The following is a 27,218-nucleotide window of genomic DNA, read 5'->3' as shown; positions in this document are numbered from 1 at the left end:
GACACCAGCCCCCATCTTCTGAGTACCCATGGAGCTACTCCACATGGTTTGACCTTGAGCGGTGCTGCAAGGCTCTCACTCTAACAAGCGTTCTAAAGCACTCTAAAGCGCTGCACAAACTTTTGGCGCTATATAAGTCCTGAATAATATAATAATAATAACAATAATAATATTACTCTAGCTATCCATCTGGCAAATGGCAAAGCTTCAAGATTGTCATTCCAAATCTGAAATATTATATAATTCTGTATAATGTTCAACATGCAGGAAAGACCAGAATATTCAGTTTAACAGAGGTCACTGTTCATTAAAACATACATCCAATAAAGGAAGGACAAAAATAGATACGTGTACAATTCAAGCAAATTAAATGCAATAGTAAATATTTATAACAAGATTAGAGAATTGAGATAACCATAGCTCTGTGATTAAAATAAAACACAGAGTCTTGAGAAGGCAAAGATTTATAGATCTAAATTAAGATAATTGACAACATTACATTTATTTGTTGTAGTACTATTCACCTTAATGGCTTGGCTTTGTCATAAGTGCCAGCTCATAACATGCGTACATAAATAAGTGTAGATATCTTTGTGTAAGTGTGCTTTTCCACTGATCACCAGCACAGTTGGCACCGAAAACTCTTGTGACCTCTGTGCTTTGTATTATATAAAAAGGATTCCTGAACAGTACCTTTACCATTCTCTACAGTTCCATTTGGAGTTTGAGACTGTTCTATCCACAAAATGAAAATTGCAATCGTCTTTGTACTAGCTGCTCTATGCAGCTCCTATGGTAAGTACATCTTTTTATAAGGAATTAAAATTAAACTACTTGTCTCTCTTTGGAAATGTGAAAAATATCTTGGTAGATTTATTTTTGTTAAAACCGTGTTTATAGTTTATATAAAATATTTTTACATCTTAGTGCTAGGCCATTACTACAAAGAGTTGGGGCAAATTGGGTTTTTAGACGCCATTATCCCTTCTGTACTAGTATAAGATTTCATATTTTTGACAATATATTGAATAATATTTGGACTTTATTATTATTTTAAGGTATACTTTTAGTGTACACTTAACATGTGCAATATTATTTTCATTAATCCAGATGCTGCAGCAGTCTCTGAGCCAAATTGCCTTGTGCAGCTGTTCCAGGTAGGCTTTCACACATACAGTACACAAATAAAACATGTCAGGTAAACTGCTAAAAGTTAACATTGGAATTTAAGCTGTGTGGTTATCTCAACAAAACTTCTACAATCATGTTTTAAATTAGCCTAATCCTGAACTAGCTCATAGATGAGAAATGATAAAAATGGCTGCATTGGATGATGATCTCATATGGGGAGGCTAACACTCAAATTCTCTCAGAGGGAACAGTGGTTAGACAGAATAAAAAAACTCTTTGATCGCTCAGTTCTCAGTCTTAGAAGCAGCAGGGGACAAATGCACCATCGGATCAAAGCTGCATCCACCATGTAAGTATGAGTTAAGAAAAAAAGAACTTCTCTTTTAAAAGAAAAAAAATCCCCATCTCCCTACTAAGGAACCTCCCTCTCCAAGCAAAGATTCTCACTGCAAAATATCTCCCTCCCTCAACTATCCTCCCATAAATGAATCTCTAAACTGTCCCCCCAAACATTTCTCCCTCAGTCAACACCCACCCGTCAGCAGATTCCTTAGAAAAAAATCTCTCTTCAGTCAATCAAACTCCCCTTTCAAAAGCAAATCCCTGCCATTAGGCATTCCCTCAGCCATGCACTGTCATTTGTCATGTATCGAAGACCTGTGTGGGGGTATTGTAGGCATCAGAACCAGGTAGAAGTTTCATGCCATTCGGAGAGACCCCTTAATAAACTGATAGGGCTTGGGCACAATAGAAGGGGGCTATGAAAATTTCAATCATCTTTATACAAGCTGCTCTATGCAGCTCCTATGGTAAGTACATCTTTTTATAAGGAGTTAAAGGGAACAGTGGTTAGACAGAATAAAAAAAAACCTGGCTCATTCACTATTGTTCCCACCAATCATAAGTGGCACCAGCAACTCCCCTCTCATTCTTTTTTCATTAAAGTAAAGGTGCAAAATTGACAAGCCACAATTGAAAGTTTGCGAACAGCTCTGCTGCCCTTAGGGTGGTCAGATCATGGCTTCATGAATGGCCATTCTCTATGGGCAGCCTTACCAGTCAAAGGAAGCAAGCATGTAGATAAACAACTGACACATCAGCCTGCCCACAAAGTATGAGCAGGTATGCAGAGCTCTATTCTTTCCCTCACAGAAACTTTTAGTTGTAGTTCAGAGCAGTAACAAAGAACTAACAAAGTAGAGAAAAAAAGTAATAGTGTGTACTCCAATAATTCCAATTTAGTGCTGATATTTAGCATATGTTGATTTTACACAAGGTAAAATTGTCAGTGTTGCAGGGATTACGATTCTATGAAAAGTAGATTTTACATATTTAAATACTTTATTGACAGTGAACTCCAACCAAAACATTGAGATCTCATTTACATTTTTGTGGTGCAGTAACACATGCATTACCACAACACACAGCAATCCACATTATGTGTTGCTGTGCTGCAGTGCTATTCATATTGAATGGCACCCCAATGCACTAAGACAAAACATCTGTGTTGCAATAAACCACAATGAACTGTAGTGTGTTGCAGTGTTGGGCATTAGGAAAAAAGGACACGCCTGTGATATTTGGCATGTGCTGGGTGCAATGGCAGCCCATTATTTTTAATGAATGTAAATGAGCCCCCAAAATGGGATGTACTGGGTTTTGGCTTATCTAGAAATGCATTTCTGGATATCAAATGTATTTTATATAGTTTATAAATATATAAGGTATGTAATTTATTTTCACAAATTTACAAGACTTTTTATTATTTTTTTCAGGAGGATGCCCCACTTCTTCTCCAAAATCTGGTTACACTCCTGTGTGACTATAAAATAGCCAAGGTAAAACAATAGCGGCATTAGGAAAAGTATTATTAGTAATGATACTAACAATATAAATAATAAAAAATGATGGCTTTCAGAGGAGAAAAGAATAAAAACACAGGATTCCCACAGCTCTTTTTTAGTCTATGATAAGATATACTGTGTACCCTTTGTGCAGTAATCCTGGTGTACTCTTGTTTATTATAACTAACATGTATACGTACCATTACAGAATACTTTAAAATAAAGTTTAAAATTATTTATGGGTTAAAGAATATTTGTATTTGACCCAGCAGCCCACAGATGTCTATATAGTTGAATAGCACAGGAATAGTACTGCACTTAGAAGTCAGAAGCAAGGTAAAGAGACAGCAGTGCATTCCTATTTGTTTGGGAGGGTTAATGGGGCCTTTTCCAGAATTTTATTGTAATTGCAGTTTTTTATTTACCTTTAGAGTAAAATACTAGGGCCTTTTCCTCACTGTTAATAACAGTGTTACTGTAACAAAAAAAACACCTGTTAGGTTAAAAGATAATAAATGTACTTAGCTACAGTTTCCGTACTGCATGGGGTGACATCGCCATCCTTAAATCCACAATGCAGTGTATCCAAAATCTCATGAGATTATGCCCCATCACAGTATACTATAGGAAGATTTTCTTGTGAGATTTTGGGTACTTAGCATTTCCCCAGGATCTTGCACACAGAAAAAATGACATCATCCTTGCCTAGCCGCTGTGGGTGGAAACCGGGGATAGGTAAGTACAGTATATTTAAAAATTGGTTTTCTCTACAGGTGTTTTTGTTACATTTTAATGATCACGGGGATGGGACACTATTACATTAATCAGACCTTGCATTTTTACTGCAAGTTCCACTTTAAGCATAGGTGTAAGAGCTCATTATAAGGGCTAGGTTAAGGTTTAACTTTAGGGTGAGGTTAGGGTTAAGTGTAAGGATCAGGCCAAGTGTTAAAAATTGAAATGCACAGTTGGGCAAATTCTATGCGATATGTTTTAGAGTTTGGGTAAGTGTTAGGATCAGGTTAAAGCTGGAAGTTAGAATGTATAGGGACCTGTATTTTTTCCTTACTGGCAGTGTAGCTCTGACGCTAAAAACTACCTGGAACCATGTTCTCGTGGCTTTAAAAAGTAACATGAAGATTGGCTACATACTCTACAACCACCATTTCATTACATGATAGGACAGTTTATACAGTATGCATGCTACTGTGTTATGTGTTCATATTGTTTAATTGATTAATATAATATATAAAAACATGTTGTTTATTTTGCCTATGGCTGCTTTTTTTATTCTCTTCTAGAAAAACCAAAACGCTGTCCTCTTTCAAGCTTTCTTGCAACAAGTGAATGCCTTGCTGGTATGTAAAGCTTACTATCTTTTGTATGGCATATACTGTCTGAGATATCTTTATAGATTTCAAAAATTTAAAGGAATATTCTATTTTTTCTTTCTAGGGAAAAGTTGGATGCACCATTGACAATATTCTTGGCACAAAAGTGGTAAATATTTTTTTTTCTCTGTTAGATCTCTTCATGAAAAATTCATTTAATAAACTGTTGCAAATTACTAGTCCTTTGCATGGTATTCATATTATGTCATGCAAAAATTCAGTGCAAAGTCTTTGCAAACTTTTTTTTTCCCATCTCTTCATTAACAACTAAAACAATTTGCCTGCTTTAAGAACAGAAGCCATGGATACTTTAAAGAAATTCATAAATGTATGCTCTTGTTTACAGATTGGTGTATAGTGATTGCTGAGAATTTGTGTGCAGATTTTCTTATTTGAGCTAAAATGTTCATAGAAGCACATTTTCCTGTCTTGACTGTGCTTCCTACTATACAGTATATATATATTATATAGGGCGCGCTTGTTAGCGCCCAACCTCTGTAGCTGTAGGATAAAGGTGCCAGATGGATATCAGGGATGGATGGGAGCAATAACACTGAGGCAGCTCTTCTTAGAGTGGAAGCAAGGCTCTAATGCAGTAAACATTTAAAACAGAGGAAGGCACCTCTAAGTGTAGTATTGACAATTTATTAATGAACAATAGATAAATTGCACTTACAAGATAAATAGTTAAAAAGACTCATCGTGTGGTGTAATAAGATCCAGGTGGGACATCCAACTGTCCAGCAGCAAACTCTGTCTATAGGTTCAGAAAGTAAAGCCTAGGATGTGCCTGAGCATCACAATGAGGCTCATTTTGATACACAGGCACATCCTAGGCATTACTTCCTGATCCTATAGACAGAGATTTTTTTTAACTATCTTGTAAGTGCAATTTATCTATTGTTCACTAATAAATTGTCAATACTACATCTAGAGGCGCCTTCCTTTCTTCTTCATGTCTACTATACAGTATATCTACCCTCACAGTTACACTTATGCTAATAATATATGGCCCATCCAATAGATCTGTCACTTTGGCCTCTGGCCCAATTAAAGAGGGAAAAAAACTTTGACAATTACTTAGTGGTTTATGCCACCTACCTTAGTAACTACCCTTATAAACACTTTGTCCTTTGGGCCAGTGCAGTAACATAGAGTTTGTCGATTGCTAGGTAGTGTACTCACACATGCCTTTACTTCATGTTAATAAGCTACATACATGCCAATCAAATGTATCAACTAACATCTGCATTAGCCACTTATTCTTATATTAAATATTTCTGTGCAGGTATAATTTAGCAAATATTTGTTATGTCCTGCTGCTGTTTACTAATGTGCAAAGTTTTGAAAATTGCCATTTATTTTCAACTGAATTCTACTTTAAGGCTTACAGGAGAAGTACAGCCAAATCCCTTTCTCATTGTGACAGTGAGAGAGGGATCTTCCCCCAGCCCCTGCTGTCACGACTCAAAAAAATCACGGTCTGATGGGGCTCCGCCCACACAGCCTCATAATTCATTCACAGAATCCTGTCAATGAATAAAGTACAACTACCGTCAGCCATTGCAGCTGACAGTTTGTAATTCTGAATGAACTGCGAGGGCGCTGATGAGCTCTCTCTTCCAGGAGCTGGAAGATCTGAATATATACAGCTATGAAGCTCATATACCAGAAAGTGCACTGCTACTTTGAGGGTACTGGTTAGTCACAAATAACATTTTTGGGTGTTCCTAATCAAATAGCAGATCTTCACTTTTTGAGTTCAGGTTGACTCAAAGTAAAATGCATGAAAAAACAGTAGCAATGTTTTTAAGCTCAAACCCCCGTCCATTAATCCCACATAAAATAAATTGGTAAATAAAGAGTTAAATAACAGTAAATAATAGTAAATTTTATTTGATACAACTTGTACTTTTTTTTGTAGACAATTACACTTCAAAATGCTGAGACAATTGGAGATGATGTTGCAACTGTTCTGTTTGGATATCTGGTAAGAAATTATACACCTACTATACTGTATTTTCAAGGATCCATATTAATTCCTGGTTTAACATGCAATGTTGGAAGAATAATAAAAATAATTGTACAAATAAAACACATTAGCTGATTTAATATATGCAGACTGATGAACCAAGTTTGCAAATATCTCTCTTTTTTAATACCCTCTGAAAGTTCCACCCCATTAAGTTTTATTTAGAGTGCATGCACATGGAAGGTGTGTGGAGCAAATCTGCTCTAGCACCAATCTCTTTCTGCATTTGGGGTGATGCAGGTAATGCATACCGCTGGCCATTGAAGTGAATGACCATATGTGGCATAAGACGCATTCCCAGAAAGCAGACATATCACATTTGGAGAATTTGTCATATGCACATGCACCTGTAAACACCAATGCAATAAAGCATAATCATTTAGGGCTAGTTCACACTAGAAGCACTCCAGTGCATTTTTTTCTGCATCAATAATGCATGCACAGTGTTTTCCATGTATTCCAATGACCCTAGTTCACACTAGCGCAGTCAGTTCCAGTCAGTTTCTGATGCAGAAATAAAAGTAGAACATGCTGCATTTTATCTGCACAGAACCATACTGGAAGATAACAAACGGCATCAAAACTGCACCAGAACTGTGTGTGGTGTGAACTGTAAGAAAAAACGTATCGAGAATGCATCTGGAGTTTGTTTTTGTAGTGTGAACTGACCCTTACCCAGCTACATCTGCAGATGGCAATTTACTATAGCTGGTTGTAGGTGCCATGGACATGGAAAAACTCACGGCTTTTACACTGGAACAGATTTGCAGTGCAAAACATCCATGTGCATGAGCCCTTACGTTAAAACTATATGCCTGCAGTCTTTTTCAGGAACAAGCAGTGCTCTGCGTAGCAGTAGCTAAAGGAAATAAGGCATTTCTTCCATATTTCTGGCTCAGCGTGCTTCTATAAAATAGCTTACAACTGGCAGGAAAAGATCATGTAGGATATTTTAAGCAGGGGCATTTTTGTTGGTGAGCAATTGTAAGGAATGTTAGTAAAAACCTACAAAAATGTACCAACCAGCAAAAACCCTCCAGCTTGAGAGTTATGGGGTTATTTAACCCCTTGACACCAATGTAACACAAATATGCGGCCTCACAAAACTGGGCTTTCTTACGTGGGGCAGCATATTTGCGTACCTGTCTTTGTGCTGGGAGTGGGCCGCACGGCACGCTCACAGCACAAAGACTGCGGTGTCACTGAGAGAACAGGGTCCCGTTCTAACGATCTGGACCTGGGACTCCCAATTCCAGGTCACATGATCGCTGTGATAGCCTCTGATTGGCTAGCACAGTGATCAGTCATTGTACAGCCCGGCCACCTTGTTTTTTTCTATTTCTATGAATGGAAGTGAGAGATACATTGTATCTCTCTAACTCCTGGCATAGAGTGAAAAAAAAATGTTTGTAAAAAAAAAAAAAGAAGATAAATAAATAAATATAAAAAAATAAAAGAAAAAATACCTGGATCAAGGTTTGATCTAGTTCAGTGCCAGGGTTAGTGTTTGGGTCAAGGTCAAAAGGTCAGGGTCAAAGGTCAGGATTAAACAAAATTGGTATCAGTGTCAGTTAGTGTCAATGTCAGTGTCAGTGTGTTTTAGGTAAAAAAAAGACAAAAACAGAATGCGCACTATTGATTCTGGGCTGTACTACGGGTACAAACAACAAATAACATACACGTATATGGTATTGCTGTGATCGTCAAGAGCTGCAGAATTTATTTTGGGTTGTTCTTTGGTGGTAGGTTATGGTAGTAACAAGAAACACACAGCTAAATAAAAAAACAATTTTTTTTTACTATTTTGGGCCAGTTTTCCTTTGATAATAAAAAAAATCAGGAGATATCCATTACCATTTACCACCAAATGAAAGCCCAATTCGTCCTGAAAAAAACGCGGTATAATTTACCTGGATGTACAAAGTAGTTGTGATGATATGTACGGTTTTACTAACACATGTCAACATTGCAAAATTGTGCTTAGGCATTTAGATTTGTTTTACCCTTGAAGGGTAAAGGCATGAAGGGATTAAATTAATACTGTGGCCCATATTCTCTTGGTGAAGTTTCCCTACTGTGTTTACAGTATATTTATACCATCCTATCTGCCAGTATATACAGTATATATAAAACAGTCCGCAATAGCAGTTCTGCAGCACCTCAAGTGATCCATTTATTGTTTGCAAATGCCACAAACTTCTCATGGGATACATCCATGCAGTATATACAGAAGTTTTGAACCACTCATGGTCCTTTTTCAGGCACAGAATGTATGTAATTGAAGCTAAGAACTTCAATATCAAATACTAATTGCAACCAGCAACAAATAACACCTGTGCAGGGGCGGACTTACCATTCGGAAACTCGGGCACTGCCCGAGGGCCCGGGGTCAGTAGGGGGCCCCATGAGATGCCCCTGGTACCTTTTTCATAGGCTTTTTTGAGTTTGGGCAAGGACACAGGGGCCCCATGATCCCCTATTGCCCGGGGGCCCCATGAGTTGTCAGTCCGCCCCTGCACCTGTACACAAATCCTTTAACTACTGAAAAGAAACTACTCTCAGCCCTGGTTCACAAATATACAGTGCGGGAAACGCAGTGATCCCAGTGCGGGAGACGCAGCAATCCCTGTGCATTTCCCTCACCGTATCACAATTGTACTGTCTCCACACTATTCTCCATTCACTGTATTACCTGTAAAACAATTCACATAAAAATTAGTGATAAATTTCACAAAAATGTCTACTAATCAGTGTTCGGGTGCCTTCACACCATCGTTTTTGGGCTACATTGTCCAATGCAGTCCCAAAGCAAGAACAAGTAAAAAAATAGCTACACTGCTTTGTGTATTAAAAAAATAGAGCATGCGGCCATTATGTGCAGTACTCTCCAACGTGTTGCAATGTGTCACAACATTAACACAGCAAAAGCATTGAGTAAACAATAAAAACCCCACAGAAACAGGGGGTCATGCACTGAAGTGTGAATATGTATATTCAAGCACACTCTAAAAGGCTCCAGGGCTTTAAAAAGAAGTGCTTGGTGAAAGTATTGTGTGCCAACCGGCCCTTTTGCTATCAATTTTACCATTACTGCTTATTGGGTTGGTTTCACTATTACCTGGGTCGGCTTCTGATTCACTGCTCTAATGTGATTATATTTATTCATTTTCTAATGAAGAGACTGGAGGCATAATACGCTGTATTGTTAAGATAGTGAATTGCATCATTAGCAATATAGTTAAAGTGTTACTAAACCCACAACAGTAAAATCACTCTGTATATGCAATAAAACATGCTTGTTATACTCACTTTCGAACCTAAGGGGTTAATACACTGCATAGTGTAAAAAGGCTTTTTGATCCTTTCTTCTCTGTTCCACCCCTTTTTCAAGCGACCACCACTTATCTCCAGACTGAACTGTAGGCATGCACATGCTCAGTTTGGTGTGTATTGCTAGTGAGGGTTTTTTTTTTTCTTGGGAGAGTGCATGTGATCAGCACAGGACCAATCAACACTGTCCAGACAGAGGTCAGGGGTTCTGTATCCTCCTAGGGCAGAAAGAAAACTCCCGCTACAAGCTTTAACCAGTGCTTGGCTGGACACAGATAGAAGTCACAAGACTGCTCTAACTGCTGATGAGAAAAGGTATTTAGCAGTTTATATTTACTAAAATAATCGCACTTCCATGTTGTATGTATTGTGGGAGACCATATATATTGGATAAAGGGTCCTGGGTTTAGTAACACTTTACGTTTTTGCCTATAGTTTCACTTAAAAAAAAAACTGGCATTAGTAGCTGTGTTGTTCTGTATTCGAACAAATTATGATATGGCAGAAGCATGGACAGGTGAGTATAAAGCATTGGGGGGGGAATGACAACTGTACATAAATTTGGTATTTGTCATTGAAAGAACATGCTTTGATGCTGTCCTAAACAGTTGTAATGGCATTATAAAATAACCTTGGCTGACTCCCTAAATGACTCACAAATTAGCACACCTTTTCTATTGCCTGTTTAGGCATTGTATACTGATTACATTTATTAAAGTAGAATACATAACAACTTCTATGTTTCAAAATAATGAAAATTATAATAACCATAATGAAAAAATTAAAAAAATTTGCAGGCTTACTGAAGGCAGAAAGAGATTCTAGGAAAGGAGGGTGTGGATAAAAATGTGTGTTAATTTTCCTATATTTATGTTTCTAAATGATCCCTTTCAGTTCTTAACTCTGAACCTTTGCTAATATTTTTACACTGATATTTTAATTAAATAGGCCATTCTAACTGTAATGTAAAACATGTGTTCCTGTTTAATTTTAGGACAGCGTTATCACCAAGGTGCTCAATATTGTGGTAAGAAAAAAAATCTAAATTGTTTTATATAGCGGAACAGTTTGCTCAGCTTTTTACAATATAAAGGGAGATAATACAGCAATGATACAGTTCAATACATGAGGGTTAAGAGAGCCTTACCTCAGGGAGCTTGCAATCTAAAAGGGAGGGGCTGGTGGAACAAAAGGTAATAACTGTGGGGGATGAACTGATGGGAGAAATAGAAGGTTCGTTATTAGCTGAAGGCAGGATAGGATTCCCTGAAGAGATGGGTTTTCAGGAATTGCCTGAAAGTGTACAGAGTAGGTGATAGTTGAACAGATTGGGGTAGAGAGTTCCAGAGGATGGTAGAGGCTCTGGAGAAGTCCAGAAGATGAGCATGAGAGAAGGAGACAAGGGAGCTAGAGAGCAGGAAGTCTTGGGAGGAGCGGAGAGGACAGTTTGGGTGATATTTGGAGAAAAGATTGGTGATGGTGGGGCAGTTTGTAAATGGCAAAAGATAACACGGGAGTGAATAAGCATTGCACTTATTCCATCCATAGTTGTATAAAAAAAGAGCTGATCATATGCAAATGGCCATATTTCTTGTTGTACAGAACAATTTTTCCAGTGACATTTGTTGAGGAAAGATATTTTATGTTATTTTCAATTTGAGGACCCACTAAATCCTATGAATTTTAATGCACATGAACACATGCACACAGATTACGTGTAGTTTAAATAGGGCTCAGTAATCTCTCTGTGACAAGTGTTTGGCAAAAAAGTGATGTATTAACACATTAAAGGGTGTATTGATGACAACGGTAGCATAAAAATTCACATCACAAATGTGACAATGGGGATCAGTAACACATGTAAAAAAGCATTAAAGGCAGTGTAATGCTGGGAAATAATGGCAGGAATTATTTTTTAAATAATATTTCTTGTAATACATTCTAAATTCATCTATTAAAAGAAATCCTTCAGAAGATTCTAATTACCTTGGTGGCTACCTGCTAAAAATATGAGGCAGTTTTGACTAACAGTAACTTAGTGTGCCTGAACAAGCTGTGTCAATATTCTGGTCTGTTGTAAGTTTAGCAACGTGAATTAAAGATCCATACAACTTCCAGGATATTTATTCCATGTTCATGTGGGCTTTCACCTCAAAAAAGTCTTATTAATTGATATTGATATTCAATATAAATTTTTTGGGTTGTAAAGTACTATGGGAAAAAAGAGCAGTTATAAATGATATATTGAATAAGACTAAGAACTAAATAATTTATTGTAGCTATGTTTAGTTATAATATCTAATTTTCTATTTATACAGAAAGAAATTCCATTCTTAGATGATATAGTGGTAAGTTAAATTGCTATTTGCTCTATGTAATGCCCAACTCCAGCCAAAACCATTTTTGGTTATGGATTCAAACAGGAAGCATGGGGGGGGGGGGGGGTATGGGTGTTGAATTAGAACCTCTGTCGGAATTTTATTGCTATTTGTTTCCTCATTAAGATTTACCCTCAGGGACAGGGTAGAACATGGACAGAAAGTGAAAGAAGACCTCTATTATGGGAATGGAAACAGTAACAAAAAAGTTTTGCCTGGAGTTTGAATTTAACATTGCTGTTGAATTATTAATTAACTTACTAATTATGTTCCACATATGTTTACTCTAAATGGATCAGAGCATTTAGTTGCGCTGAACACGTTGTCACTACATTTGATAACAAAAGGGATAGTTATATTGAGAAGGGCGATGACGGAAAGATAAGGCTTTATTTTGATGATGTTGGCTCACAAGGAAAGCCAGCCATAGATGATGTGATGTGTAGATGGGGGAATCCCTCCCGCTAAGCTATTGCGTTCTCCCAGTGGTAGAAGGCAGTGTGGGGGGGGGGCATCCCTTCCAGGAGAACATAGTCATTATTGCTAGCGCCTATAGCTGCTAACAATAATGGCATGAAAAATTCAGGCTGGTTGTACCCAAGTCGTGCAACAATTGAATTGGGTTCAACCTGTCAATAGATGGTTTGAATCTCAGCTGGTCCCTGCTGAACAGGTTGAGATTCAAACCATCTATGGCCAGCTTAAGTCAAACAAGTCAGCAATTGCAGCTCCTACATATCTGCCTTAGGGGTTATCTTTAAAGATCAATTTGTCCTTCTGTCTTATTAGCACCCAGTAAACAAATCACCCAGCAACAAAGTAAACAAATGTAAAATGTAGTTGGATAAACTCATTTATGGACCTTAACCTCCTTCAGGACCATCTACTATATCTCACAGACATGAATACTAAAGAAAACACAACTGGAGGAGCTGCCCATAGAAAATAATCAGTAGTTTTGTCTAATTTTACTATAAAAAGGTGAAAACTGATAGTTTGCCATTGTTTTTTTCTTGTTTTCATTAATCGGCCCCATTATATTTATGTTTATGGAAATACTGTATCTTCCTAGTGAACCTCTCTGGAAATTTCCTTGAAAATGTTTTCTTCCAAATGTCTGCTTATAGTTTTTGGAGGTTTTTATGTCCTAGTGGTGGTTTTAGGGTAATTAAATTTTTTTCTGGAGGTCTACCCAACTTATAGGCTAGAATGGAAAAGCATAAATCTATACCTGCCTGAGTGAGTTTTACCCCCTCCCATAATTCTGACAGTTTTTTACATGTGGTAATTAGACCCAACTATGTAAACAATGAGCCAATATAACATTTTTGTTGCTACCTTTTAGAATGACCAGAACCTGATCACCAGTGTCCAAAACACTGCATGTGGAGTGATGGTAAGAAAACTGTTATATTTAAAAACATTTTGTTTAAAAAAAAAATCTATACAAAAGGGACACTGCCATCAAAATAATTAAATTGACATAGTGTTATGTTTACATTGTACAATTCCTTATACTATTACTTTGATTAATTATTTAAAATTTTTAGTTAATTATATGCAACTATAATTAAATATATCCACCCAGCTCCTTCCCTAAGTCCCACCTTTCTCCTGAAACAAACCTTCAATTTACTGTTGTCATCAGAATAGTATGACTCTACTTAGGCTATATTAGATGGTAGGATTCCATGGAGTAGAAAATGACCAAGCTGGTAAGACGTTAACATGTATAACCCAAAATCTGGTTATATTTGTGGAAAATTAGGGGACTAGATGATTTTACTACTACAGTTTTAAAATTAACAACGGAATACTGTGTGTGTTAAAATCTAAAAAAATAAAAAATATTCATTAAGATTTATACAAACAATTAAAAACAAATACGAAAAGGCAAGTGTCCCTTTAAGAGTTGTCTGTTCTAAGCTGGTACAAGAGTACTGTATTAGCCATTAAAAAAGAATAATGTATCCCTGTGTATAATCAAATCTTTTAGTCATATGTACATACCAGCTATGATAATCCAGTCCATGTCCTTTGGTCCCAGCTTTTCCTAGAGTTTTCAGGGTTTTCCTAGGTCATATAATGCTTATAGGTGTCCTACAACCTACCCAGTACCTCCTTCCAACTCACTGTTCCTGGTCAGGCTCAAGTTATTTTTCTCAACAGCCAATACATTCCCATAAGGTTTAAAAGAGAAAAAATTGAAAATATGTGTGTTGCTTATAAACCACACATATTGAAATACTAATTCAGATTTTATGTTCTCTTATTCATAGGAAGCAGTAATATCTGATGTGGATAAAGTGCTGGTAAGATACTACTGCTTTAAATTGTTTTGACTGCTTCTTTAGCATCTGAAGCCTGACTGTGACCAAGGAGGCCAAAGCCTAAACTTGCATGACCTACTCTGAAAGAAGATCGAGTTAAATCTTGAATCTCCTTATGGTCATTATATTATAAGAACTTCTATGTTATCTGAGGGAAAGCAAATGTGAAAAGCATGTACAATTACCATTAGTCACAGCAGACCTTCCAGAGAAAGGCAGTTATTTTTTATTTTTCTTTCAACTGTTATCAGGTTATACCTTTTCTTCAATCAGCAGCATTGAATATAGTAAAAGAGTCAGCTCATACAGGCTTACCAATAAGTTGACAGATTCCTGCATTGTGGTAAAACCAACAAACCCTCAAACATGCGTGGGACCAGGGGCGGACTGACCATTTGGGAACTCGGGGACTGCCCGAGGGCCTGGGGTCAGTAGGGGGCCCCATGAGATGCCCCTGGTACCTTTCATAGGCTTGTTTTGGTGTGGTTTGAGTGTGGGCGAGGACACAGGGGCCCCATGATCCCATAGATCTATACTCAGACAAAAAAGTTAAAAGTTAAAAAAAAAACAACCCCCTCCCTCCAAAAAAAAAACTGGCAGATTCGATGGACCACTCAGCTTTTTTCTGCCGTCACATTTCTATGTTTGTATGTAACAAAGTAAAACAACATTCTACCAAGAGATGAACTTAAATACATCAATGATGTGATCTCACCCTTCATATTCTATCTGTGTTTCTAATTACATTACTGCATATGCAAACAATGCCGGGACAAGGTCATCCTGCTCCCAGGGCAAAGATGCCAAACTGAGCCCCCCATTCATGATGTGCAAGCTTAGGGGATCCTATGCCCAGCAGTCACTTGGTTGTCAAAATCACTTCTGCTATCACTACTCCCAGGGGCGGACTGACCATTTGGAAACTCGGGCACTGCCCGAGGGCCCGGGGTCAGTAGGGGGCCCCATGAGATGCCCCTGGTACCTTTTTCATAGGCTTTTCTGAGTTTGTGCAAGGACACAGGGGCCCCATGATCCCCTATTGCCCGGGGGCCCCATGTGTTGTTAATCCGCCCCTGACTACTCCAATCAGACTTGTAACAGAAGGAAGACACCCCCATCCCTACAGTAAACCACTGCACCCAGGGCAGCCACCCATGAAAGTGATCTATTGTGACAAGTTTTCCCTTCATGCATACTCAGCTTTAAACACCTTTTCAGAGGAATCATTAATATTTGTGACAGCTTGACCCTGTGTATTGGTGTTTGAATAAAATTAAGAGGTATCACTGTTGTGCAGAACATTTGTCAGCATACAACAATTTCAAAGGTACAAAAAGAAATGGGATTTTTAATTTTAGTTGGTCAGCACAGATTATATTTTTATTTGTCTCATTGTCTGTGGTTGATTTGTAATAAACTATTATTATTTAATCTAAATTATCTTCATTTGCTATTACCAGAAAATTGCTGCAAACATCGCTGCTAATCTTGCACAAAAACCCTAAATCCCTGAATTGGATTTTGGTGGTATAAAAGACAGCTACATTGTAAGTATATATCTGTGAAGAAATATAAAATGTACCATGTTTCCATATTCAGTATTTTCTATAGTAGCATAAACGCAGGATAAGCAACTAGGTTTCATAAATTATAAATTTTAGACCACTAGCCTCTCACATTATATTTCTACACAGTTTCTGCATTTGGGCTAAAGAAAGTTGTGTTTAAAATGCATTAAACATCACTGACTGCTTTATTGGCACTGAGCAATAATGTGATATCTAGGTGCTATAGGTTACTTATAATCATTGCTCTATGCCTAATTAATCCAAAATGTTTTATAGTTCTGTGAATGACAACACTTGAATAAAATACAAACTGCAAGAAAACATTATTGCTATTTTGTATAGTAGCAGTGGCATATCATTACAATGTTTAAGACCAGTGAGAGACTACTGAGTCCAGATGGAGTCAGTAGTCCAACAAAATGTCATCGAAGCTTGTTTGGATTTCTCAGTTACCACCTTGCTCTATACTCATCTCAGATAGGCTGAACTACTGCTAATGACCAATAACTATCCATAGATTTCTGAATATAGCCTTACAGATCATTACTACATAATAACATTACATAACACTTTGCCAAGTGAAGGCATACGACAAGTTTGAGAAAAAGAAAGGGTTATAGCTTCATTAATTTGTACATTTTACAAACATTCCAGCATAAACATTAACCATGAACTCATTGCTAGCAAAATACCAAACAGAAAATGTTGCATATTGCATTATATTAAAACCAGAGCCTGGATGACCTATACCACCAAATGGCTTCTAATTTTACTTGAAGAACATTGGAAGCAGAGTACAACTAAAAAGATCAAAACTTCAACACGCAACGTCCCTTAAAAAACAGGCTATGCAGACCTCCAATCCAGAATATTTTCAATAGCAGTCTGTAGGCCAGCCTTAAAGATGGCCAGACCAATTGAGGTAAGGTGAACGGCATGCCCAAACTAAACCTCTATGACTCACTGAGAAAGACATCAGTGGAGGAGCCTGTGCCCAACAGAATGTCAATACTCTTTGAACAATAACATTTTATCATACAGGGCGAGTCACTGTTGTGAAGTCTGTTTAGTCGCTTTTGCATGTTTCAGTAGTTAGATGTGGCTAGATAAGTTGCTTATCTAGCCAAAGACTAGTGATGGGCCAAACACCCCCGTTTGGTTCGCGGTCCAACATTCAAACCTAACAAAAGTTCAACTGGTAACATCGAACAGGGACAATTCACTAAGCGGTAAATTACTGCATCTGATATAGTGGAAAGAATCCGCACAGCTACTAAAATAGAGCACGAGTTATATTATTAAGTCATGTGGTATTTTAGTCGTGAAAACATTCTTTACTATTTCAGCTGTCAATTTTTTATAAACAGTGTGGGCCCCCACCTCCATTCATATCAAGCCCTTTGAGTCTGGTATGGTTTTTGAGGGGAACCCTCACCCCAAAATTTAAAAAAAAATGGCATGAGGGGTCCCCCACAAAATCCATACCAGACCGGTATTGGAGCATACAGCCCAGATGGTCAGGAAAGGGGAGGGATTAGCAAGCACCCCTCCCTCCTGAACCATACCAGGCCACATGCCCTCAACAGGAGGGGTACTATGATGTGGGCAAGGGCCTCCTCCCCACAACCGTGGCCGGTGGCTGTGGGAGTCTGCGTGTGGGGGGCTTATCGGAATCTGGAAGCCCCCTTTAATGAGGGGGCCCCCAGATCCTGCCCCCCCATGTGAATGAGTTTGGGGTATGTGGTACCGCTACTCAGTCACACAAAAAAAGTGTAGTGTAAATAATGGCAAATCCTTTATTAAAAACAGAAATTTAAAAAAATGTCCCCCGAAGTAGATCCAACGTCAATCACAATGCCCACTGCCACCATCGACCCAGAAAAAGAAAAAAAATGTTCCTCTCTCGACGCTGGCTCCCACCATCTGGCAGCTGCACTGGGGTGACAGTTCACAAGGGAGCAGAGTCACCCCACCCCTTATGACATCATCATGCGCTATGATTGGCCAGTGCATTTCACCTGACCTGTGGTCATGTGCATTGCTTTGGCCAATCACAATGCACTGTCAGGTTGCAGTGCATTGTGGGGTTCGATGAGCAAACAGCCTGTCGAACATCCTTACCGTTCATGTGTTCGTCAAACAAACTAGTTGTAGTGAGTGATATTTAAATCCATTAAAATTAGAAAACCCGAATTCTTCACCTTACAAATCTGTGCAGCAAATTACATTTCCACCAATACAAAAACCATATTTTGAAACATATTTAGAAACCCAGAGTAAATTTAAGGATCATTTCTGATCAAATAAAATTGGTAAAAAAAGTGGGTTGCCCATAATAATTATATAGCACATGCATAATTTTGTTAATCAGTGCCAATCAGAAAATGGGTAATTTATTACCTTTCACTCTTTCCCTTAGTATTGATGCTCCAAAGGAATGTGTTCTCAGCCCTCTTATTATAATATATACACTCATGATTGCTTCTCCTCTCACAATATGATTGTTTTATAACATTTGCAAATGATACAGCTGCCATTGGTCTCATTTAGAAGGTCGATGTCATTAAGTGACATTGTAGCCCCCTTAAATAAAGTTTGAATCTGCTGGTAGCTCTCCCTATCTTCTCCTTTAATTTGCCTAATTAGAATCTGACAGATCATCTTAAAGCCTGTTGTCCCCCAGCATACTGACAAACATCCTCACAGCAAGAAAACTGCAAGTATGCAGGCTTCCTGCTGAGCCCTACCCATATGAATGGAGGCTATGGCTTCCTTCACACGCAAGTGTATATCCGCGCAAAGGACCGTGTTTTCATACGTGTTCCATGCATCCATATGCAGGCAGTCCCATTCAGGTGTGTTGCACAGACACAGCCATTGCTCCCAATTTGACATCCATATGGGTGCGGGTACGTGCGGGTGCAGCGAACACATGTGCATCCCGTACAGGCAAACACACCCCTTCGCATGGATGTACGCTTAAGTACACCTATGTGAATGAGGCCTTAGTAGCTTTCATTAACAAAAAACAGCATATTCCAATACTCCTTGAGTGGCAGCTGGTCCATCTGCTCATTCAAGTGCTGCACTAAATTACCAAGCCATTTCTGTGTTCCACTCTATTGCGTTCTCAGCCCTCTTGTTTAAACTATCTACACTTATCATTGCCTGTCCTCCCGTAATACGATTTCTAATATAAACTGTGAAAATTATACAGCTGTCATTGGTCTCATCAGCAATACTGATGAGACAGTTTACAGAGAAAAGGTCAAGAATGTTCAGTGGTCTGCCTCAAATGACTTGGAGCTCATTTGGAAAAAAAACAAAAGAGGTTGTAGATTTTAGAAGTAATAGACAGCATCTGAATGAATTACTTTTAATAATAGAGAGCCTGTAGAGAGCATTTATACAATTTCTTGGAATTCATGTATTAGATAATGCCAACTGGACGATGGACACAGCAGTAGAAATTAAAAAAAGGTACAGAAATTAACGTATGTTTTGCGAATCTTGAAAAAGACAGAGATAGCAAAGATATTATTTGAATCTTTCTATTGCTGTTCAATAAAGAGTATGCTCACTTATGTACAGTGCCTTGAAAAAGTATTCATACCCCTTTAATTTTCCACATTTTGTCATGTTATAAGCAAAAACATAAATGTATTTGGAGTTTATGTGATAGACCAACACAATGTTGCACGTAATTGTGAAGTAGAAGGAAAATTATAAATGGTTTTCAAAATTTTTTACAAATAAACATCTGAAAAGTGTGGCGTGCATTTGTATTCAGCCCCCCTAAGTAAATACTTTGTAGAACCACCTTTCACTGCAATTACAGTTGCAAGTCTTTTGGAGATGTCTCTACCAGCTTTGTACATCTAAAGGGTGAAATGTTTGCCCATTCTTCCTTGCAAAATAGCTAGAGCTCTGTCAGATTGGATGGAAAGCGTCTGTGAACAGCAATTTTCAAGTCTCGCCACAGATTAATAATTTGATTTAGGTCTGGACTTTGGCGGGACACATGAATATGCTTTGATGTAAACCATTCCCTTGTAGCTCTGGCTGTATGTTCAGGGTAGTTGTCCTGCTGGAAGGTGAAACTCCGCCCCAGCCTCAAGTCTTTTGCAGACTCTAACAGGTTTTCTTCTAAGATTGCCCTGCATTTGGCTCCATTCATCTTCTCTTCAATTCTGACCAGTTTCCCTGTCTCTGCTGAAGAAAAGCATCCCCACAACATGCTGCCACAGACAACCTAAATACTTAACCTAACTTCTATCATTGAGCTAGTGCTGTCCCAGCTGCAGTACCACTTCTCTTCCTGATCTCACAGAAAACACATGAAACACATGAAGCATAGGAAGCCATAGGCTCCTGTTGCTGTCAGTTAAACTCCTGAGAGGACGGGGCAGGGGAGTGGCTCACCGGCACTGTATGTGTGTCTATGGACACACACATCCCAGATTGGGAGTGCACCAACACATATTATACAGCTTGCAGAGGGGGTGCCCAGAGAAAGGAACCGTGGAGATCGCCAACAGGGGACTCCAGAAAAGGAGGTAAGAGACAGAGCACAGAGCAGGTAAGTATAGCATCTTTTATTTTATATGAAAAACAAGTAGACTTTTCAACCACTTTAATAATGTGCCTATAGATTTTTGTTTTATGCACCATTAGGGAAGAAATATAAATATGTATGCTTGCATACAATGACAATTGTTTTTTTTTTTTTATTACACTCCAACTACCCTAAACAACTTCACTAATACAATACGAATTATGATTAATTTGTTTTTTTTCCTATTACTAAATGTAGTGATTTTTGTCTCCTTTTCATAGAGAAATTTGAAACAACACAGAATTTACTTTACGTTCACCCAGCTGATCTATATGGCAAAACACATCTGCATTGACCTTTAAAAACCAGTCTGATGCCAATTCATGTATTTTTATGTTCTTCTGAAATAAAGTTACAATGAAGCAAAGACTAGTACAATATTTTCTTCTACACTAAGGACTCTGATGTAAACTAGCATGTTTATTAAAGCAAAACTCAAGACAAACTTTTTTTTGTTTCGGATAGAGTGGAGAACCGATAAAGCCTCTGTCAGCTTTTGGTTTATTGCCTCTGGTCTTACCACTCCGGTCTTGTCAGACAGGAAATGAGGAAATGATAGGAAATCTCCCTAGTCAGGACTGCACAGACTGCAGCAGATGGATTAGTCTGCTATTCTGTCAGGTTCTTTTTACTGATGCAGAAATTGTCAGCACATCATAGGTTAGAGACCTCACATATTTACTGATATCTTAGTTGTAATAGCAACATATCTTGTGTGACAAAAAATATAAAATCACTAATATTTCTGAGGCACTGTGATACTTTGAGAAAGGGGATCACAGTGTCTCAGAAAGGTTGGGGGGATTATTCTCTCTGTTCTATATTGTTATTACATCTGAGATACTATATCAGTAAAGATTTGAGATCTGTAACCTCTTGTACTTTATGCTGCCCATGCCTGCTACATTCCATTCTTAGAGTATCTCCATTGGTTGTAGACCATCTTCAAGGCATGAAAAGAATTTTTGTTCAGGTTATTTTTATTGTCTATGATTACTGCTCCAGTGGACAGCCATGACCAGGGACGGACTGACCATTTGGAATTTCAGGCACTGACCGAGGGCCCGGGGTCAGTAGGGGGCCCCATGAGATGTCCCTGGTACCTTTTCCATAGGCTTTTTTGAGTTTGGGACACAGGGGCCCCATGATCCCCTATTGCCCAGGAGCCCCATGAGTTGTCAGTCCGCCCCTGGCCATGACCCTCATTTCTTGTTCTGCTGTCACAGAAACAGGACATAACACAAAATCTCTGCATCAAGGTCAAGGACAACATAAATATAACATTAGTCCATGATCTTTTTATCAATTTGCACTAAAATGCAAGTTTTCAGGACAAGCAGAACTGATACACATGATTTTTGCAAAATGTTAAGAAGGACAATCTCTGGAAAACATACACACACAGGAATGGCAGTTAATCTGAAATAGTTAAAAGAGGAAAGGGGTCCATTATGGAATGGGTGGTGGAGTATGATGATATTTATCAGTGTATGAGTATCACTTTGAAAAGTAAAATGGCACCCTCATTATGCAGGCTTATTTATGACCTGGAGGACAAATTGCTTAATAGCACACAAATAAAAAAATTATACAGCATATTCTATCAATATATTGATGGTATTTTCACCATATGGACAGAACGTGAAGAAAAAACTTGTTTAATGAGTTTTACCCATCAACCAAAACAAACCAATAATGGTCTGATGCAACAATTTCCACATTTCTAGGTTTCACCCCAACACACCAAATGAGACATCATAAACAGCCAAGCCACTAGATAACACCACATATGCCCTGACGCAATAGATAGAAATAAACATGTCAGAATACTAGCAGAATCTGTCCATAAGAAAGTTTACAAGAACAAAAACATCAGTACTAGCATAAACACTGCCTTAAAAACTGAAAGAGAAAATCTCCTGTAATATAAAGAGAAAAAAACAAATAACCATGTACCTTCAGTAAGCACATACTGTATATACCAGAACTAGAAGCAATAAGAAAGATAATCACATAGCTGCAACCCATCATAACAGAGTATGAATTTCTGGAAACAATATTCTTACAGTCCCCAATGTGGCCTTTAGTCAAGCTCCCCAACCCCATATATAAATGATTTATCAGGAAACTTCAATCATATTACAGGGGCACAAATAAGGTAACAAATCCTTGCAACAAGAAATGCTGTAAGTTGTAAATCAATCCAGTAATTAACCAGTAATGTTGTATACCTCATTCAACTCAAGAAATACAACCAAGGATCTGGCAAAAAATACAGAAGTTACACAAAGGAATACATTGACACAGCTGCATCATAAAAGAGAGGAAGATGAATATTGCACACCTGTGGGACATCATTTCTCAAAGCTGAGATGGAAGACAAGAATGTTTTGATTGTTAAAGGTAACTTTAAAAATACTCAGGAAAGGAAACTTTTGAAGTACAAATGATAATTCTATTTGACACAAGAGACTACAGGCTTCAGTTTTCTAAATCACTTATCAACAGTGTTATTATTATTCTCACTTCCTTGACTTAAGACTTAGGTTTCAACAGCCATACCATTAAAGCCAAGAAATAAGAAGCAGGATGGAATATGGGAACCCGGGCTAGTAGGTCTGCTATGTTTGGAAGAAGCCAAAAACGTGAATGGGATGGGAATCACTGAAAACCGTTTGTTCCTTGTCTATCTTGCACAACAGAATACTGTATATCATGTACAATATGTACATAGATGAAGACTCTTTATGGGGCAAACAACTATTCAACTGTACGCAGGTGTGTGTCCCTACGCATCAATGAAGCCCACTCAAAATGTCCAGATACCTGTATTCAGGATTTTGTCATAAAGGTAAATATGGACTTAATACTCATAGGGCAAAAGGAGCATCCATTCATTCACCATGCATGTCATCCCGGTTATAATAAACATGTAACATACCTACTTTCAACCAGTATAGTCATTTAGTAGCAGAAGGCTCATTTATATGGTGTCAACTACTTTACAGTGAAAGATTGAGATATAATCTATTTTAATAAATATTATTCTTCCACCTCAACCCAACTATTTATCTTGCTGCAGATATGTAGTACGGGTACACCCATCCATGCAGTAAGAACATACACCAAACATGGACAGGCCCCACACATCACCATATCTATCAAAAAATGCCTGGCTGGCTATCATAATGCATCATAAAAAGCAAAGATGCAATCCCCACAAAAAGATTTTTTTTTCTTTTTTATATAACGAAAAAGTGACAGAGTGATCATGTGCTCCAAATAAAGAGAAAGAAAAAAGCCATACATGTTTCACTCCATAGTGGAGCTTTGTCAGGGGTTAAAATAATAATATAGTGGCGAGGTGAGCAGCACAGATGTGTGATGTCTTAATCATATGCTGGGGAAATGGTATCCACTTTTTTTTTCACTTCTATTTATAGATTGGCTGGCCAAAATGGCCACCCCGTTAATGACGCGATGACATCACGATGCACGGCGTCACGGCACATGCGCCGTGATGCTCCAAAGTCACCAACACCAGTTTAGAATTTCAAAAACATACTCAATTCCTTCTTCAATTGCTCAGATTTGTATTAGAACATAACCTTTTTCTATTTGATTGAAAGATCTATAGGCAGTGCAAAGGAACAGCGAAGGGTTCATCATGTGCTGCATCAAGGCCCTCTTCCCCACAACCTTAGCCTGATGGTTGTGGGGGTCTGTGGGCAGAGGGGCTCATTAGCATCAGGATACCCCCTTAAATAAGGGTGCACCCTGATGCTGTCCCCCCTTGTGAATGAGTAAGGGGTACTTTTAACCCTACCCATTCACTAAAGCATTAAAAGTGTGAAAAAATAAATAGACCAGACTTTCAAAAAAACTTTATTGAGGAAAAAAAAAACAGTTTTTGACAAATATTTTATTTAAGAATTTTAAAAAAAGCCCCCCCCCCCACCAAAAATGATCCCATCAATGTAATACATCGTCAATCAAAGCATCCAGTGTTGTCACAACGACTTGCCGAAAGAAAAAATGACAACCGTTGACTTGTCCGCACCAGCCTAGCACTTGCCGCAATCTGACATCTGCAAGTCAGACATAAACAATTGGGCAGAGCTAGCAGTGATGTCCCTGCTAGCTCTGGCCAATTGCTTATATTTACCTGCAACTGTCAGAATTGTCATTAACAATTGACAGAGCTAGCTGTGAGGGCACCACTAGCTCTGCCCAATTGTTGATGACAGTTTTGACAGTTGGCAGTCAGACATAAGCAATTGGGCGGAGCTAGCAGTGACATCACTGCTAGCTTTGCCCAATTGTAGATGACAGTTCTGACAGTTGTCGGTCAGATGTAAGCAATTAGTCGAAGCTAGTGGTGACATCACCCTGATGCTAATGAGCCCCCCTGCCCATCAGGCAAGGGTTGTGGGTAAGAGGCCCTTGTCCCCATCGGCATGGGAACACCATCCTCATGCCAAAGGCACGTGGCCTGGTAAGGTGCAGGGAAAGGTGTCCCGTTTGTTCCCCCCTCACCTTTCCTGGCCTTAAAGCCTGGTATGGCTTTAGGGGGAACACCATGCACTTTTTTGTCTTAATTTTGGAAGGTGGGGTTCCCCATAAAAGTCCTACCATGCCTAAAGTGTCTGGTATGGCTTTTAGGAGGAACCCCACTAACTTTTTTTTTTATTGTGGGGTCCCTCCTAACCTTCCTACCAGCCTTAAAGGGTCTGGTATGGATAAAGGGGTGGACCCCAAGCTGTTTTTTTAATGTATTTTTTGTGGTTTTTTATATATATTTTTTTAATTAATATTCTTTATTTTATTTTTTCAGGGAGAGTATTCTTCCCTCTGTCTTACATAGTGTAGGTGGTACCTGAATACTACAATCCCTCACAGTTACTATTGCTGGGCACAGGGATGGGCCCTGCGGTTAAAAATTAAGAAAAGAATGGTAAAAAATGTAAATTAGATGCACCTGTCAAACAGGTGCAGAAAAATTGGGCCTTGGGTGTTGGTGGTGCCTGAAGATTGTAACCCCTCACAGTTACTCTTGTTGGGTGCAGGAATGGGCGCTGCAGTTAAAAATTGTTAACGATCAGAGAAAGGTTTTAAAAAATTGAAATTAGATGCATCTGTCAAACAAGTGCAGAAAAATTGGGCCTTAGGTGTTGGTGGTGCCTGAACACTGTAACCCCTCACTCTTGCTGGGGGCAGGAATGGGCCCTGCTGTTAGAAATTGTTAAAAATTAAGTAAAAATGGTAAAAAATTTAAATTACATGCACCTGTCAAACAGGTGCAGAAAAATTGGGCCTTGGGTGTTGGTGGTTCCTAAACACTGTAACCCCTCACAGTTACTCTTACTGGACCTTGCTGTTAAAAATTGTTAACAATCAGAGAAAAAGTGTACAACATTGAAATTAAATGCACCTGTCAAGCAAATGCAGAAAAAATGGCCTTGGATGTTGGTGGCACCCTAAATCAAAAACATTGTTGGAAACTAGGATAATCAGGATTCAGGAATAGGATAGGCAGCATAGACAGTCTTTAAGGGATCCAAGATCCCTAACAAATTTAATCAGTTAAATCAGCATCGGGGGCTTCACAGCTGCTGTTGATCTAGGACTGATTTTTTTTGATAAATGTTAGCCCATCAACAGAGTCTGTGGACAGACGCACTCTTTTATCCGTCACAAAACCTCCAGCAACACTGGATGTCTGTTCGGAAAGCATACTGGATGCAGGACAGGCCAGTAGCTCAATGGCATACTGAGCAAATTATGGCCAGTGATCCATTCTCAAGACCCAGTTACCCAGTGGAAGCTCAGTTGGAAAGGTCTCCATTCTGCTCTTGTTCCTAGATAACCTTGCACCATATGATGCAAATGCTACCGATGGGTGCTTAAACCTAACAGCCCTGGGCGCTGAGAACGAAAGAATTGTTTAAAGGCATTGGTCAGTCAGTTGCCTTCACCATCGCTCTTCCTTTGACTGAACAAAGTCTCAGAAACACGTTGTCCAGGAAATGGTAACCTCCCAGTGTCTGGAAAGGTGTTACACAAATTGTTCTTCAAGGAATCCTCAAGATGTTCCGTCCTCTGCTCCCTCTGTGAAGGCAGGATGAGCTCTACTACTTTACCCTTGTAACATGGATCAAGAAGGGTTGCCAACCAGTATTGATCCCTCTCTTTGATACCACAAATCCTTGGGTCCTTTCGCAGGCCTTGCAGAATCAGGGAGCCCATGCAGCGTACGTTTGAGGAGGCATGAGATTCTGAGTCCTCTGGGTCACTGAAGATGACACTGTCAGGAACTACCTCCTCCCAGCCATGTACTACTCCTGGCTGGGTTTTTGGGGACTGAAATCAAATCCCTTGAAGACTGCCGTATGTTATACTCTCATGCTGCCACAATCCTCCTCCTCCTCCTATTTGTTCTGCAGCCCCACAGGAATGGTATCTGCATAAAGGGGGCCTTGAGAGGAAAGGAAATCCTCCTCTTCCTCCTGCTGTTCTGCCTCAAGTGCCCTGTCCATGATTCCAAGCAGCGTGTGCTCCAGGAGAAAGACTAGAGGGATAGTGTCATTGATACATGCATT

The 27,218-nt window shown here is 38.8% G+C and overlaps 1 protein-coding gene across 1 annotated transcript; it reads left to right on the top strand.

The window, feature by feature from the left end:
- The first annotated feature begins 713 nt into the window (after window positions 1-713).
- On the top strand, window positions 714-20,986 carry LOC149467804 (uncharacterized). The gene is made up of 12 exons (XM_089671158.1): window positions 714-795; window positions 1,111-1,157; window positions 2,907-2,969; window positions 4,277-4,333; window positions 4,431-4,475; window positions 6,291-6,356; window positions 10,723-10,755; window positions 12,047-12,076; window positions 13,452-13,502; window positions 14,386-14,418; window positions 15,897-15,983; window positions 20,843-20,986. Exons 1-11 carry the CDS (start codon window positions 747-749, stop codon window positions 15,939-15,941), a joined length of 519 nt encoding a protein of 172 aa, XP_089527284.1. The 5' UTR covers window positions 714-746; the 3' UTR covers window positions 15,942-15,983; window positions 20,843-20,986.
- The last annotated feature ends 6,232 nt before the right edge of the window (window positions 20,987-27,218 follow it).

This window comes from Staurois parvus, unplaced genomic scaffold (assembly GCF_062004578.1).
Source record: "Staurois parvus isolate SC_StPar_1 unplaced genomic scaffold, SC_StPar_1.0 ptg000099l, whole genome shotgun sequence".
NCBI lineage: Eukaryota > Metazoa > Chordata > Amphibia > Anura > Ranidae > Staurois > Staurois parvus.
The sequence above is the reverse complement of the archived record's forward strand: the minus strand, read 5'-3'. Positions and strand labels throughout refer to the sequence as shown.